General features: G+C 51.6%; 1 protein-coding gene across 1 annotated transcript; it reads right to left on the bottom strand.

Annotated features, from left to right (window-relative positions):
* Positions 1-245: 245 nt before the first annotated feature.
* Positions 246-13,121, bottom strand: TPST2 (tyrosylprotein sulfotransferase 2). Its single transcript, XM_077761669.1, has 5 exons — positions 12,474-13,121; positions 9,577-9,775; positions 5,507-5,557; positions 2,679-2,727; positions 246-751 (listed from the first exon to the last, which is right to left on the bottom strand). Exons 1-4 carry the CDS (start codon positions 13,112-13,114, stop codon positions 2,686-2,688), a joined length of 933 nt encoding a protein of 310 aa, XP_077617795.1. The 5' UTR covers positions 13,115-13,121; the 3' UTR covers positions 246-751; positions 2,679-2,685.
* Between the last annotated feature and the right edge of the window lie 524 nt (positions 13,122-13,645).

Genomic DNA, 13,645 nt, shown 5'->3' with positions numbered 1-13,645 from the left:
GAAAAAAACTGTTAAAAAAACAAACCCTGTGACTGTGAGTCTCACAGCTTATCTGGAAGTCCCTCTAGCAAATCACCAATCCCAAGGGTGGCCTCGGGGGACCCAACCCAGATTCTCAGCGGGGGCCTTGCTGAGCCCTCAAGATGGGAATCTTGTTCGCCTGTCATCAATCCACCCGCTAAAATCCAATATGGGAAAAAAACACATAACAAATCTGTTCACTGTAAAGTAAGGCAACAGACAGATGAGTCCTTGGTCATTTTATTCAAATAATTTTTTTTCTCTGAAATCTGAGAACGGAGGAGGAATCAAAGAAAACCTCATATATTAAATTCTTAAATAGATTCTTTGAATTCAAAAGTAAGAGTCAATAGGAGAGGCACAGATGGGGGCCTTGTCCCTACCAACAAAACCGCCCAGGCAGTCCTGCAAATTAAGAAAAATGGCAAACCATTTCTTTAAAAAAAAAAAAAGTTCTTGAGGGGCAAGATAAAAAATACCGAAGTTTCAAAAGCCAGACTCCTTTCCACACTCTCCCTTCTCCACCCCGGGGCGGGGGAGGGGGGGGCGGGGTCCGCAGGTAGAGTCTCCAGGTTTAAGTTTTCGGTGATCAGCTTTTTGCAAACATATGCAAATACATTCCTCTTAGCAGTCCTGTTTTGGCGATTAATAGCAAGCAATATGCTTGGATTAGAGGTCCGATTTCCACTCGAATGCAAAGTGTCTTCTCTGGACAGCAATCTGCAGAGATCTGAACAGGGGACACAGGGCATTAGGCCCAGGGTAAGAATTCTGAGACAGACCTTTTGTCTTTATGTGTGTGATCGGGGCGCCTGGGCGGCTCAGTCGGTTGAGCATCGAATGTCAGCTCAGGTCATGATCTCAGGATTTGTGGGTTCGAGCCCCCATCGGGCTCGCTGCTGTCAGCACAGAGCCCCCTTCGGATCCTCTGTCTAACCACCCCCCCCGCTCCTCCCCCACTCATATTCTCTCTCTCTCTCTGAAAAAAAATTGAAATAAATAAAAGCTTTCCTTGCATTCTTACCTACATCCACCTGACCTCAAAGATACACTCTTTTTACTTATGAACAAGAAGTGGCAACGATGATACACATCAGTGGACTTTTGGAGGTGAGGGAAGGTTACCATTTAAGGCCACCTGCTCACCAGGGATGAGCTAAAACACCCTGTGCAGGGCATCTCGTTGATACAGTAAAGAGAGGACTCTATCTGGCTTTTGTCAGCAGGAAGGTTCAAAATTCTATGAATGAGTCTCAGGAGAACGAGGGGAAGGGGTTAGGGAGGAACATGGAGAAAGAATCCTCTCCATGTGAGCCTTCTGTTCTCTGGAATGCAACAGAACTCTGAGATCCCCAGATGGGATCCAGGTTGAAGACAGGGACTGAGTGCCTTCAGCCCTGGAGGCTGGTGCAACGCGGGTTTAAAGAAAAACTAGGAAATATGCTGATTATCTAAAAACAAGATCAGGAGGGGCCCCTGGCTCTCGATTTGGGCTCAAGTCATGATCTCACAGTTCGTGGGATAGAGCCCCGCATCGGGCTCTGTGCTGACAGCGTGGAGCCTGCTTGGGATTCTCTCTCTCTCTCCCCCCCCCTCCCTTTCTCCGTTCCTCCCCTACTCTCCCCCTCTCTCAAAATAAATACAGAAATATTAAAAAAAAAATAAACAAAAATGAGATCAGGAGACCAAAAATAAAGACTCCAGGCAGGGAACTCTTGATAGTCTAGAACATCGGGGAGAACAGGAGGGCTGTGACCTCTCTGTAGGGTCACTCGAGTGGCAGAGGAAGTGAACTTACTGGAACCTCAACACCAGCGCCCACAAGCACGGCAATTCCTGGATTCCCACGCGCCCATCTGGGCCAGCTTGCCTCACCTCTCGGCCACCCTCACGGGCGGACATGGGTGAATCCCTCTTCCCCAGATGTCAGATGGAGGCCGTGAGAAGTCCAAGGTGAAGTGAATGCTCAAGTCTTTGACTCCCCAAGGTCAGAACCTGCCCCCCTCCCCCTTTGCAAAAAAACGGGGCGGGTGGATATGCACTTCAAATCTTTCCTCAAAAGCAAACTCAGGAAGAAAGTGACCCTGGGCGCGATTCTGCCATTTGGTGGCTGTGTGGCCTTGGGTGAGCCAAAGCCCCCTCTGGGCTCCAGTTTCCTCCGCTGTGTCCACTGCCTTCCAAGGGACACGGAGGGTTAAATGAGTAACGTAAGAGTAGCACCCGGTCCAATGCCGTGGGGGCTATTCTTGGACCAGACTTGCTTGGGGCTTTTATTAGAACATTAATTGCTCTGGGCCAACCTGATGCTGTTTATAGAAGCAGGACCGGCAGGCGGCATTCTGTGCAAAAGTGTTCTAGAATCCCTCCTCCCCATCACATGGGTCCCTTGCAGCCCCCGCTCCCCAAAGTCAGACAAACCTTTTTCTAGTTGGTTTGGTGTTGATCCCTGCCAACAGGGGACCCAGAGCTAGGTGACTAGTCTGTGATCTATAAATAGCTCCCCAGGCCTGTCGCCATGGAAACCCCCACTGGGGCCAGGTCAGTCCACCTGGGTGGACAACTCCCTCCTAGGGAAGGCTCTGGAAAGACAAGCTTTACAGGGAGCGGCTTTTGGGCTCAGAACTGGCAGGCGCCCCCCGCCCCCACCGCAGGCCTACCTGGAAATCATGAGCTTCCTAAGTGGGAGGAGGTGCTGTTCTGGTTCACCTGGAGGAAGATAACAGACAGAGGAAGGGGTCACGGCCAGGCTGGAGGCCGGGCCTCCCTGCTCTGAGACTCAGCCCTCCGCATCGCCGGCGCAGACACACACTCATCAGGGTTTACTGCACACCTACTACGTGCGGGCTAGGCACTGGGGCCGCCATGAACATGACGGACCCGGTCCCATTCTCCTGCAGGGCCAGTCTTAACAAACATCTGCAAGGCAATGTCACGTCCACCCCCCCCAACAGCACAGTGCGCTGCTATGAGCGACTTTGGATCTGCTCCGATAGGGTATCAGTAAAGGCCACCACGAAGCTGCGGTGTAATGAAATACAAACAGAGCTCGTGGTCCTGGGTTCCTGCCACCCAGCTCTGATAACCCTAAAATCTTTCTGAGAGATAACACGTATCTCTTGCATGCTAATGAGGTGACTGAGGTCTGGCTTCAGGATGGGGGCCGGAGGCCAGAAAGAGGGAGGCGTGGCTCTGAGGAGGGGAGAGGCGCTCACTGGAGGGTGAGTTAACCGATGATTTCATCAATCGTCCCTCCTTCGTGAAAGCTCCATGAAACCCCTAAATAGCAGCTTCAGGAAGCTTCCAGATTGCTGACCACATCCCAAGGAGGGGCTGGAAGCGCCATACCCCTCACCCCGTGCCCTGCCCTGTGCTCTCTTCCATGGCTGTTCCTGTATCCCTTATAATAAGCCAGTGATCTGGGAAGTAAAGTGCTTTCCTGAGTCCTGTGAGTGGTTCTAGCAAATTCTCAAATCTGAGGAAGGGGTCACAGGGGCCCTCAATTAGGCTGCACAGAAATGTGGGTAGCCTGGGAACCCCACGGTGGCTGGTGTCCGAGGTGGGCGCAGTCTTCTGGGACCGAGCCCTTCGCCCACAGGTCGGCCACTCACTCTGGGGGTGTCACTATACAAACTGAATTGAATTCAACACCCCATTGGTGTCCAGGGAGCCAGCAACTGGTTGCTGGGAGTTGGGAAACACCCCTAAGGCGAGAACTAAAAGATGGAAATGAAGCCAGGCATGCAAAGATGGGGCTGGAACAGCAATTCCTGGTGGAGGGAACAGCAAAGGTCTGGAACAGACAGGGAGGGGGTTTGGTACCTAGCGAATGACTCTTCATTTCTGTATCCACAGCAGCTGCCATGTGCAAGCTGTTCTGGTTTGCCTGCCTCCTATTTTCCCATCTTTTGGGGTTCCAGATCATCGTTTTAGAGGGCTGTAGAGTACCCGGTAGACTGCACTTTTTTGTGCCACCATGTATCTAACTGTTGCCATAAGATGGAATCCAATTTTTGCAATGTCTGAATGAAGTCGTGGCACTCTGGGGGCCAGGGAGGAGGAGGAGGGGGGAAGCAGGGGTCTGATGCGGTCTGCAGGGCAGCTCTCCTGGGTGGTAAGGCTCCTGAGGACAGGGCATAAGCCATTCTTCCACATTTTGCTCCTAAGCGAGCCTGGAAATGGTCCCAGGCCAGCTAGGCGTCTTGACTATGGCCACATGCTTGAGTATAGTCCAACTTTTTTATAAAACAACTTAGCCTTATGGTTCACGCGTCTTCAAAAGAAATGGACCCTTGCACCCACCGATGCCATTCCATGACGACGGATTCTAAGGGAATGGCTCGAGAGCCCTTCCCCCAGCCCCCACCCCGCGGGAGAGACGCAAAACCAGGATGCTGTGCACACGTCATCATTTCTGCGAAAACTGGACGTGACCTTAGGGCAACAGTCCATTGGCGGCACATGATGCATTCCAGAGAATACGGTGTGACCATCAGAACCGGCAGAAGACGGGAAATCCAAAAGATGGGAAACCACGAGGAATGCAAAACCAAGCTGCTCATACAATGGAATTGCAAGGAATGTAAGATGAATCTTCAGGTGGGCCATAAAAAGGATAATACGCAAAACTGAAGGGCGTTTCAGACAGTGACTCCTTCCCCTCACCCCCGCTTGTATTTGCTGCTTGTTACATCATCTTTGTGGTTAAAACAAGCACTAAATCAGTGCTGACTAATCCTCGCGACGTGTGTTCACAGCAGCAAGATGACGAGGCCTCTGACTCCCAGGAAGGGAGCGTGGAGCCCTCCCCGAAGAACTGAGACGTGTGCAAAAGCTGGGGACCCAGGACAATGAGCGTCTGTGACTTGGATGATCAAACTGGCATAGGGCGGCCTGCTCTTTCTCTTCCAAATGAAAGACAACACACACAGAGTACTAAGCTTAGTACCACCACTTCATTTAAACGGGAGCGATCATGTCAGTGAAGGGGGCGGTCCTTCCTGACGTGACCCACGGACCGTGGCCCAGGGACATACCTGCTGTGTGTGAAAAGCACGGCCACGCAGAGGCGCGTGAGGGGTGTCTGTGTGTCTACATTCGCGGGGACGCCAACACCACGTGACCCTTACGGTTCTCATTTTTTGGCTGATGGATGAAAATTCTGGGCTGGGTCATGTGTGGGAACTGCCGCTTTAAATAAAACTGAATATAAGCCTAGAGACAGAGGGCTGGACAGAGTCCCCACCCACCCCTCGGACTGCTCTCAAGCCAGGAGACAAGGTGACGGAAGGGGCTCGGGCAGGAGGGCTGCTGAGATGTGCCCCTGGCTGGATCAGACTCTTGGAGGGCCTCCGGCTTGACCCCCCACCCCAAATTCTCTGAGGAGGAAATGATCAGCAGATTAAAGAAGCAAAGTGTCCAAGGGCCTCTGGAAGCTGGTGGGACAGCCCAATAAACAGATTTCAGAATTCCCCTCGGGGTTTCTAACCTGAAAATATCCTTTCAGATTGGCTGGTGTTTTATAGTCGCCTTTCAAGACCTAGGAAAGAGAAACAAAAGTACCTACTTCATAGAAATGATCAAACAACAAAATTCAGTCTGTTACCTCCACCTTCCCATCCACCCATTTATCCACCTACCCATGTATCCATCTACCCATCCACCCATATACATTCACACTCCCAGCCACCCATCTATGCACTCATCCATCCATCTATCCACCCATTTATCCATCTATCCATCTACCAATATACATTCACCCTCCCCCCACCCATCTNCCATCCATCCATCCATCCATCCATCCATCCATCCATCCATCCGTCCACCCATCCACCTACCCATCCAACCACCCATCTGCTCTCCCATCCATCCACCCATCTTTTCATCCATCCATCCATCCACCCATATATCCACCCTCCCATCCACCTACTCGTCTACCCATTCATCATCTATCTACCCATCCAGCCATCCAGCCATCCACACATCCACCCATCTATCTATCCATCCACCCATCTACTCATCCATCCATCCATCCATCCAACCATCCACCTATCCTGCTTCCCAACCACCCACCCATCCATCCAACAAATATTTATTGGGCTCTTTTTATTTCAGGCATCATTCTAAGCTCTGGAGGTACATTAACCAGACAATTAAAATTCCTTTTCTCCCGGAGCCTCCACTCTAGAAGAAGAGCCAGATGACCCACAAGTAATAAACACAAACAAACAAGAACATATCAAACCATGGAAAGTATGATAAAGAAGTAAAACAAAGGAAGGTGATCAGGTCAAGGGGCTTCCTCTGAGCAGGTGATCACAAAGGACCTCTCGGAACAAGTGACCTTTAAGCTGAGCCTTCAATGACAAGGAAAACCAGCCAAGCTGAGCTCTAAAGGAAAAGCATTCCAGGCAGAGGTCACAGTTAGGGCAAAGAAAGTGCTAGGCCTTTCCATAACCTCTCCATATAGAAGCCACCATATAGACCAGCACCACCCAACAGAATATAGTGTGAACCAACTACGTAATTTTAAATTTTCTGGTAGTCACATTAAAAACAAAGGGACTAAGGGGCGCCTGGGTGGCTCAGCCGGTTAGGCGGCCAACTTTGGCTCAGGTCATGATCTAGAGGTTCATGAGTTCGAGCCCAGCATCAGACTCTGTGCTGACAACTCAGAGCCTGGAGCCTGCTTCAGATTCTGTGTGTCTCCCTCTCTCTGACCCTCCCCTGCTCACGCTGTCTCTCTCTCAAAACATAAATAAACCTCAAAAGAAAATTTTAAAAACTAAGTAACCAAAAAAAAAAAAAGTAAATCAAGTGAAATAATTCTCGTTAGATCTTTTATTTTGCCTGATATATCTAAAATAGTCCTACTTTAACATGTAATTAATATAAAAATGATTAATGGAGAAACTTGATGTGCAGTTTTTAGCACCTGGACTTCAAAATTAGGTACGTAATTAACACTTACAGCAATGCTCAATTTAGACTAGTCAGATTTCACGAGGCACATTTCAGTGGCCATACAAGGTTAGTGGCTAGTGGCTGTAATGGGCAGTATAGGCAGAGACGACTTCATTAGCACTGGGGTCCTTCCTGTGCCCAAGTGTACTGCACCCCAGGAACTGCTACGGCAACACACACACTCAGGGTGCCCAGAGGGCTCAGTCGGTGAACTGTGCGGCTCTAGGTTTCGGTTCAGGTCATGATCTCAGGGTTCATGGGATCGAGCTCTGAATTGAGCTCTGCGCTGACAGTATGGAGTCTGTTTGGGATTCTCTCTCTCCCTCTCTCTGTCTGTCTCTCTCTCATACACAAAATAAATAAATGAACGTTAAAAAAAAACCCACAAGAAACACACATGCATCACACATATACAGTTTTCAATGAGGGAACACATCTTTGCAGTAATAACAAAACTACCATAGAGCCTAAACAATCGTCCGGCAGCCTGGGGCAAGAAAGCTCTTAGAACGGACACCAGGGACAGTTTCCATATCAAACAAACAAACAACAGAGCTTCAGAGAGTTGATCTTGCTCATCAGAACTTTTTATAAGCTACACAAGGTCAGGCCTTACCCTGGGAGCTTCTGACCTGCATTCTGGAACAAATCAAGAGCCTTTTTTTGCCTTTTAATTTTTTTTTTTTTTTGATGTTTATTTATTCTTGAAACAGAGTGAGGGGAGGGGCAGAGACAGAGAGGGAGACACAGAATCCGAAGCAGGCTCTGGGCTCTCAGCCATCAGCATAGAGCCTTACACGGGGCTTGAACCCATGAACTGCGAGATCACGAATGACTGAGAGTCATAGTCGGATGCTTAACTGCCTGAGGCCCCCTGGTGCCCCAGGGGCCTTCACCTTTTAAAGAGGCTTCAGAGCAGTTGCTACGGGGCCCCTGGCTAAGAACACAGAGTAAGGAGAGCGCCCCTGTCAATGTGGTCCTCACCCCGGCCCAGCTACTGCCTGAGAAGCACCTGCGGGGTGGAGTTCAAGGTCATGCTGCTGTTTCTTCTTTCTAATCTGTTTTTTCGTTATATGAAAGTATAGGCAATATATTATACAATAATATAGCCTCTGTACAGAAAAGTGTATGAAGGATATTAAGTACAGCTTAAAGAATACCGTATTAAAGAATAAGAAGAATAACTAGCAAAGCCTTACAATAAAAATCATGGAATAATAAAAGCAGACCACATCATGGCTGTGAATATTCATGCCGTCAAACGCAGTCCGAGCACCTTGGTGGATCTCTGAGTATCTCCACAAAGACATGGTTGCAAAGTCAACACGCGTCCAGGGGAGAGGAGAAGCGGAGACCCCATCCGCTTCAATCACAAGGGCGGAGTAAGAGCCTGCACGTGTCAGAGAGGCTTCAAAGCCTTGTTTGCACCGAACGGGGGTCTATCTCCTGGCCTCGCTGAAGAATTAAAGGGGAAGGGGGAGAAATAGAACTTTGCTGTTCAACACAAGAACTGTTCATGTTCTAAAACTGGCATGGGTGAGGGGCCTGGGTGGCTCAGTCGGTTATGTGTCTGACTTCGTCTCAGGTCACGATCTCACGGTTCCAGAGTTCGAGCCCCACTTCAGATCCTCTGTCCCCCTCTCGCTGCCTCTTCCCTGATGGTTCTCTCTCAAAATAAATAAATAAACTTAAAACAATATATTTTTTTTAAATCAGCACGTGTTTGGAAATGCTGAGCATGGCTAGAATTAAGATTCTGGGTCATGGGGGCGCCTGGGTGGCTCAGTCAGTTGAGGGTCCAACTTCGGCTCAGGTCATGGTCTCATGGTTTGTGGGTTTAAGCCCCGCACCGGGCTCTGTGCTGACAGCTCAGAGCCTGGAGCTGCTTCGGATTCTGTGACTCCCTCTCTCTCTGCCCCTCTCCTGCTCATGCTCTGTCTCTCTCTCCAAAGTAAATAAACATTAAAAATTTTTTTAAAAGACTCTAGGTCTTAATAGTGTTAAGAGCTAGGAGCTCACGAGTCCCCAGGCCTGGGACCCATGCTCAAATACTGTCCCTAACTTGGTGCCTCTAAGGAACTTAGCACACAGCACCTAAAGTACACTAGAAGCTGTGACCGTTAACATGGAAATAAAATGACGGGCTTGCTAACTGTTCCTTTACCCAGGATTGGCCAACTTTAATGCTTCAGAATCATCTAGTAAAGTCATTTCCTTTGACCACCTTCACCAAGGAGAGCTTTAAAAGCAACTCCAACCGTCCCAAGCTCATGTTTGTCTGAGAAATCAACATTAAAATCTATGGGGGCAAGAAAGTGACAGATAGTTTATTTATACTCAGTCTCAACAAAGACCTGAAGTGCTTTATAGACAAACAAATAGCCAAGGAAACGGGGGGAGGAAGGGTAAAAGAAAACAGAGAAATAGGATGAAATCAGTACACATGGACCTGCTGGTAGAAAGGCGACAAGTTGGTTCTGAGCTTCCTTGTGGCCCAAGCAAAAACATAAATAAGAGTGAACCATGCCCCCTGCACAAGATAAAGCAGCCTTGCTGCAGGCCGGGAACACATCTCTGCGCGAGCAGGGCACTCACCCGGTGCGTGTTGTTGACCACGAGGGGGTCGGGGTTGCCATAGTTGGGCGGGTTGGCATAGGGGTCGTAGCCGAGCCGCGCCAGCATGGGGGCGATCTGGGCCATGTCCCTCACCACATCCCCAGGGATCTGGCCGGTCCACTTGGAGAGCGCCTCCAGGTTCACGGGCTTGATGACCTGGTCTGTGGACCGCTCGATCCTGGGGAGAGACCCCAAGGGCACCTGGGTCAGCTGCGCCCCCACCCCACCCCTCCACTGAGGCCCACTTACAATCCTGCTTCCTTGATGTCTATATTGTTTTAAAAACAATGTTTTCTTTCTGTGACTAAGATTATTTTGTTCTTGAGAAATAATTATAAAATACTAAAGGTAAGGCTAAGGCGGGCTGCCCCTTGCGAGTCTACCAGCTCCCTGCAGAAACCTGACCTTGGCACTTGGGGATCCACCCTCCCAGTACCGTCTTCTGTGCTTTCAATAGGAGAATGGCCAAGAGCGGGCTAAGGTGCCGGACTGGTGGGGTTCAAACGCCTGCTGTACCAACACTGGCTGTGTGGCCCTGGGAGAGTTACTTCACCTCTCTGAGCCTCCGTTTCCTCATCTATCAATGGGAATAATGACCGTGCCCCCCTCACTGGGCTGTCTAATAACAGACGAGTCTATGGTACATTGTGCCATCTCAGGTCTCAGTAAGCATTAGCTTTCTGTCTCTCTCTCACACACACACACACACACACACATACATGGAAAACCTGGGTTTCGTCTGCAGTGTTAAAACAGAAATAAGATGCTGTCCGAATCAGTTTATAGCTTCGTTTTGCACCTGACACCTCACGAGTCCCTCCAGCTGCGCAGCGTCCCTCCACAGCTTATTTTCCCAGCCCCTAAAGACGGACGCTTAGCTTGCTGTCGCTTCTGCGGTCACAAAGGAACCACCGCCACCTTGGACGTGGTTCCACACCCTCCCCTGGGACGGGCCTCCTGAGGGTCCGGGAGGGCGGGGAACTCCCAGGACCCAGGATCCGTCTCCAGATGCTTCCGTGCCAACGAAGAGATGCATTGGGAAGAAGAACAGAAACAGAGGAGACGTGGCAAAAGGAAGGCAGGGGAGGGAGTGAGGAGAGCAGGGGAGGGTGCAGGGTGGGACCGGGGGGAAGAGCCATGGGATTGGAGTCTGCGGACCAGGAGGGACATCTCAACTCGGTCCGCCGTGCCAAAGGTCTCAGCCATGTGCACGGCCTTTGCCACACCGTTGGCTCTTCAGGACTACATGAGACAGAAGGGACACGGGTGTTTCCTGGAAGAATGGGAGACAGGCTGGATCTGAGCAAAGAACCCACGTGTCCCGGGGCGCCCGGGCGGCTCAGTCGGTTAAGCGCCCGACTTCGGCTCAGGTCACAATCTCACAGTTCGTGGGTTCAAGCCCTGCGTCGGGCTTGCCAATGTCAGCACGGAGCCGGCTAGGGATCCTCTGTCCCCATCTGTCCCTCCCCTGCTTGCGCGCTCTCTCTGTCTCAAAAATAAACAAACATAAAAAAAAAACACAAAAAGAATCAATGTGTCCCAAAATGTGGGCTGTTAAATAGAACGCTGTGCTCTGTGGAGCAGAAGATTACACGGCGGTCCAAGATGATGTCGCCATGGCGTGCTGGGGCCAAGCCGGCCCGTCCACAAGGTGAGAAAGAGTTATGGGGTTGTGATGGGTGCTTTCCTTACCCAGGGAGATCAGCTCAATTGCCTAAGTTAAGATCTTAGCCCTTAGGTCATCTGGGTTTTTTGCCATGTAATTTCCAAAGACCCAGGCACCAGCACCGACTGGGGACTTCCTGCCACCGGGGACTTCCCTGTCCCTGCAGGAGAGTTGCTGTTATGTCCCCCCAGCTCTGCCCAGGGCTCCAGAGCTTTTGAGGACAAGGCCTGACGGGGCGCAGGCATGAAGGAAAGGAGGAGGCGCCGTCCCCGGGAAGGACACTTTCACTGGGCTCTCAGGGACGCCTGGGGCCTGATCAGGACAGAGACAGATGGACGGCACCCTCTGATCCTGCATTGTTCCAAGCACCCTGGGTCTCAGGAGAGGGAAGGCCTCCCTGGAGGAAGGAGGAGAGGAAAGGTAAAAAGGAGGGAAGGAAGAGGGGTGTGGAGAGCTCAAGAGCACATGCCCCGGTGTCCAACAGACCCGGTTTCAAATCCTGGCACCACACTCTGCCTGCTGTGTGGCCTTGGGTAACATCTCTCTTGAGAGTCAGTTTCTTCATCTGTAAAATGGGTATTAGAGCAGTTCTTAATGTCCTCGGGTTGCTGTGGGAATTAGAGGAATAACGTGTGGTGGGGGCTTATGTCAGTGCTTACTACACCTCAGGCACTCCTTCCGTGGTACTGAGGTGGAGGATAATGAGCGTGCCGATAAAAGTGGACTCGATGTTAACATGATGGTAATAATAATAGGAATAATAGCAACTAACACGTATTAACTTGTTTGATGTTCATAGGTAGCCTGAAGGTCGACAGATTATATTCCTGTGCTATGGATAAGGAAATGGGGGCACAGAGAGGTTGAGTCACTCGCTCAAGGTCACACAGTCAAGCAGTGATCAGAAGCCAGACAACCTGGTTCCAGATCTGTGTTCTGAATTTAACCTTCACCCGCTACGGCTAAATTGCAAAGAACAGCCACAGTCTGCTGGTTCGCTCAGAAAAGGCAGGAGTGACTGCTCCTCTTTGCATCAAGCTGGGGCTCAGAGAGGTGCGGTGACTGGCCCAGAACCACACAGCTCAGAGAGACGGCAGTACCCTTCCCACCTACTGCCTCTGACCTGGGCAGGGGGCTGGGCACAGGATGAGGGCCCCACTCACTCGGACAGTGCCCCGGGGAGGGGGGTGGTGGTGAGGGCCCCACTCACTTGGACAGGGACACACCGCCAGGCTTGCCAATGAGCTCCTCATGGTGCAAAACGGCGTCGCTCCAGGGAATGCCCAGGAAGTCCAGGATGAGCTTGAGGGAGCGCCTGGGGTGCAGCACCAGCTGCTCATAGTACACGGGCAGGCACTTGTCCTTGCCCACCTCCATGCACTGGGCGTACATCACCTCGATGGCCTTGTTCCACTTGGTGAGGCAGTCGCGGTAGCTGCTGAGGTCGAAGCCGGCGATGGTGACCTTGCGAGTGATCATGGAGTGCACCGACGCGCGGCCGTCCCGCACCATCAGCAGGAACTTGGAGTTGGGGAACAGGCGCGACAGGTAGACGGACGACTTGAGCGTGAAGGGGTCCTTGTTGCACAGCACGCGCGCCGGCTCACCGTGCTTGGCGATCACCTCCAGGATGAAGGCCTGCATGGCCGCGTCCAGCACCTCGTCGGTCACGCCCGCCTCGTCCAGCCGCAGCTTCTCGCGGCCGGACTTGGACCAGGCCTGGCGCATGGCCAGCACGCGGGGGATGACGCGCGTCTCCTCGCCGCAGCGCACCTCGGGGTGCGCGTCCAGCATGGCGCGCATCAGCGTGGTGCCGCTGCGGGGCACGCCGCCCACGAAGATGAGCGGCATGGCCTTGCCGTAGNCCGAAGCAGCTCCACGCTCCGAGCTGTCAGCACAGAGCCCGATGCGGGGCTCGAACTCACAGACCGTGAGATCATGACCTGAGCCGAAGTTGGATGCTTAACTGACTGAGCCTCCCAGGCGCCCCCGTAATGATTATTTTTAACCGGACTATTAAAGTATGGGAACTAATAGTGCTCTGGGATGTCCAAGTTCAGCAGCGCACCCACTTTGCGAGGATGAGGTCTGTGTGCGCTCTGTTGGTGGCGGGCTCCCCAGGGCCCAGCACAGAGCCTGGCGCCCAGCAGGTGCTGGGTCAATGGGATGTGCCTTGGTTGAATGAGCAGGACAGGGTTCCAAGAGCTATGACACGATGGCTGTAGAAAGAGCAGGAAACCGAGGGTGCCTGGGTGCCTTAGCATCTGACTTTGCCTCAGGTCATGAGTTCAAATCCCGCATCGGGTGCGCTCCTGAATGGGAGCCTCGCTTCAGGTAACCTTGAGCCCCGCTTTGGGTGAGCCCTGCTTCTCTCTCCCTCTC

Source organism: Crocuta crocuta, unplaced genomic scaffold (genome assembly GCF_008692635.1).
Source record: "Crocuta crocuta isolate KB4526 unplaced genomic scaffold, BGI_CrCroc_1.0 scaffold348, whole genome shotgun sequence".
NCBI classification, from domain to species: Eukaryota; Metazoa; Chordata; class Mammalia; order Carnivora; family Hyaenidae; genus Crocuta; species Crocuta crocuta.
Note: the sequence above shows the minus strand (reverse complement) of the source record. Positions and strands in the feature narration are given on the sequence as shown.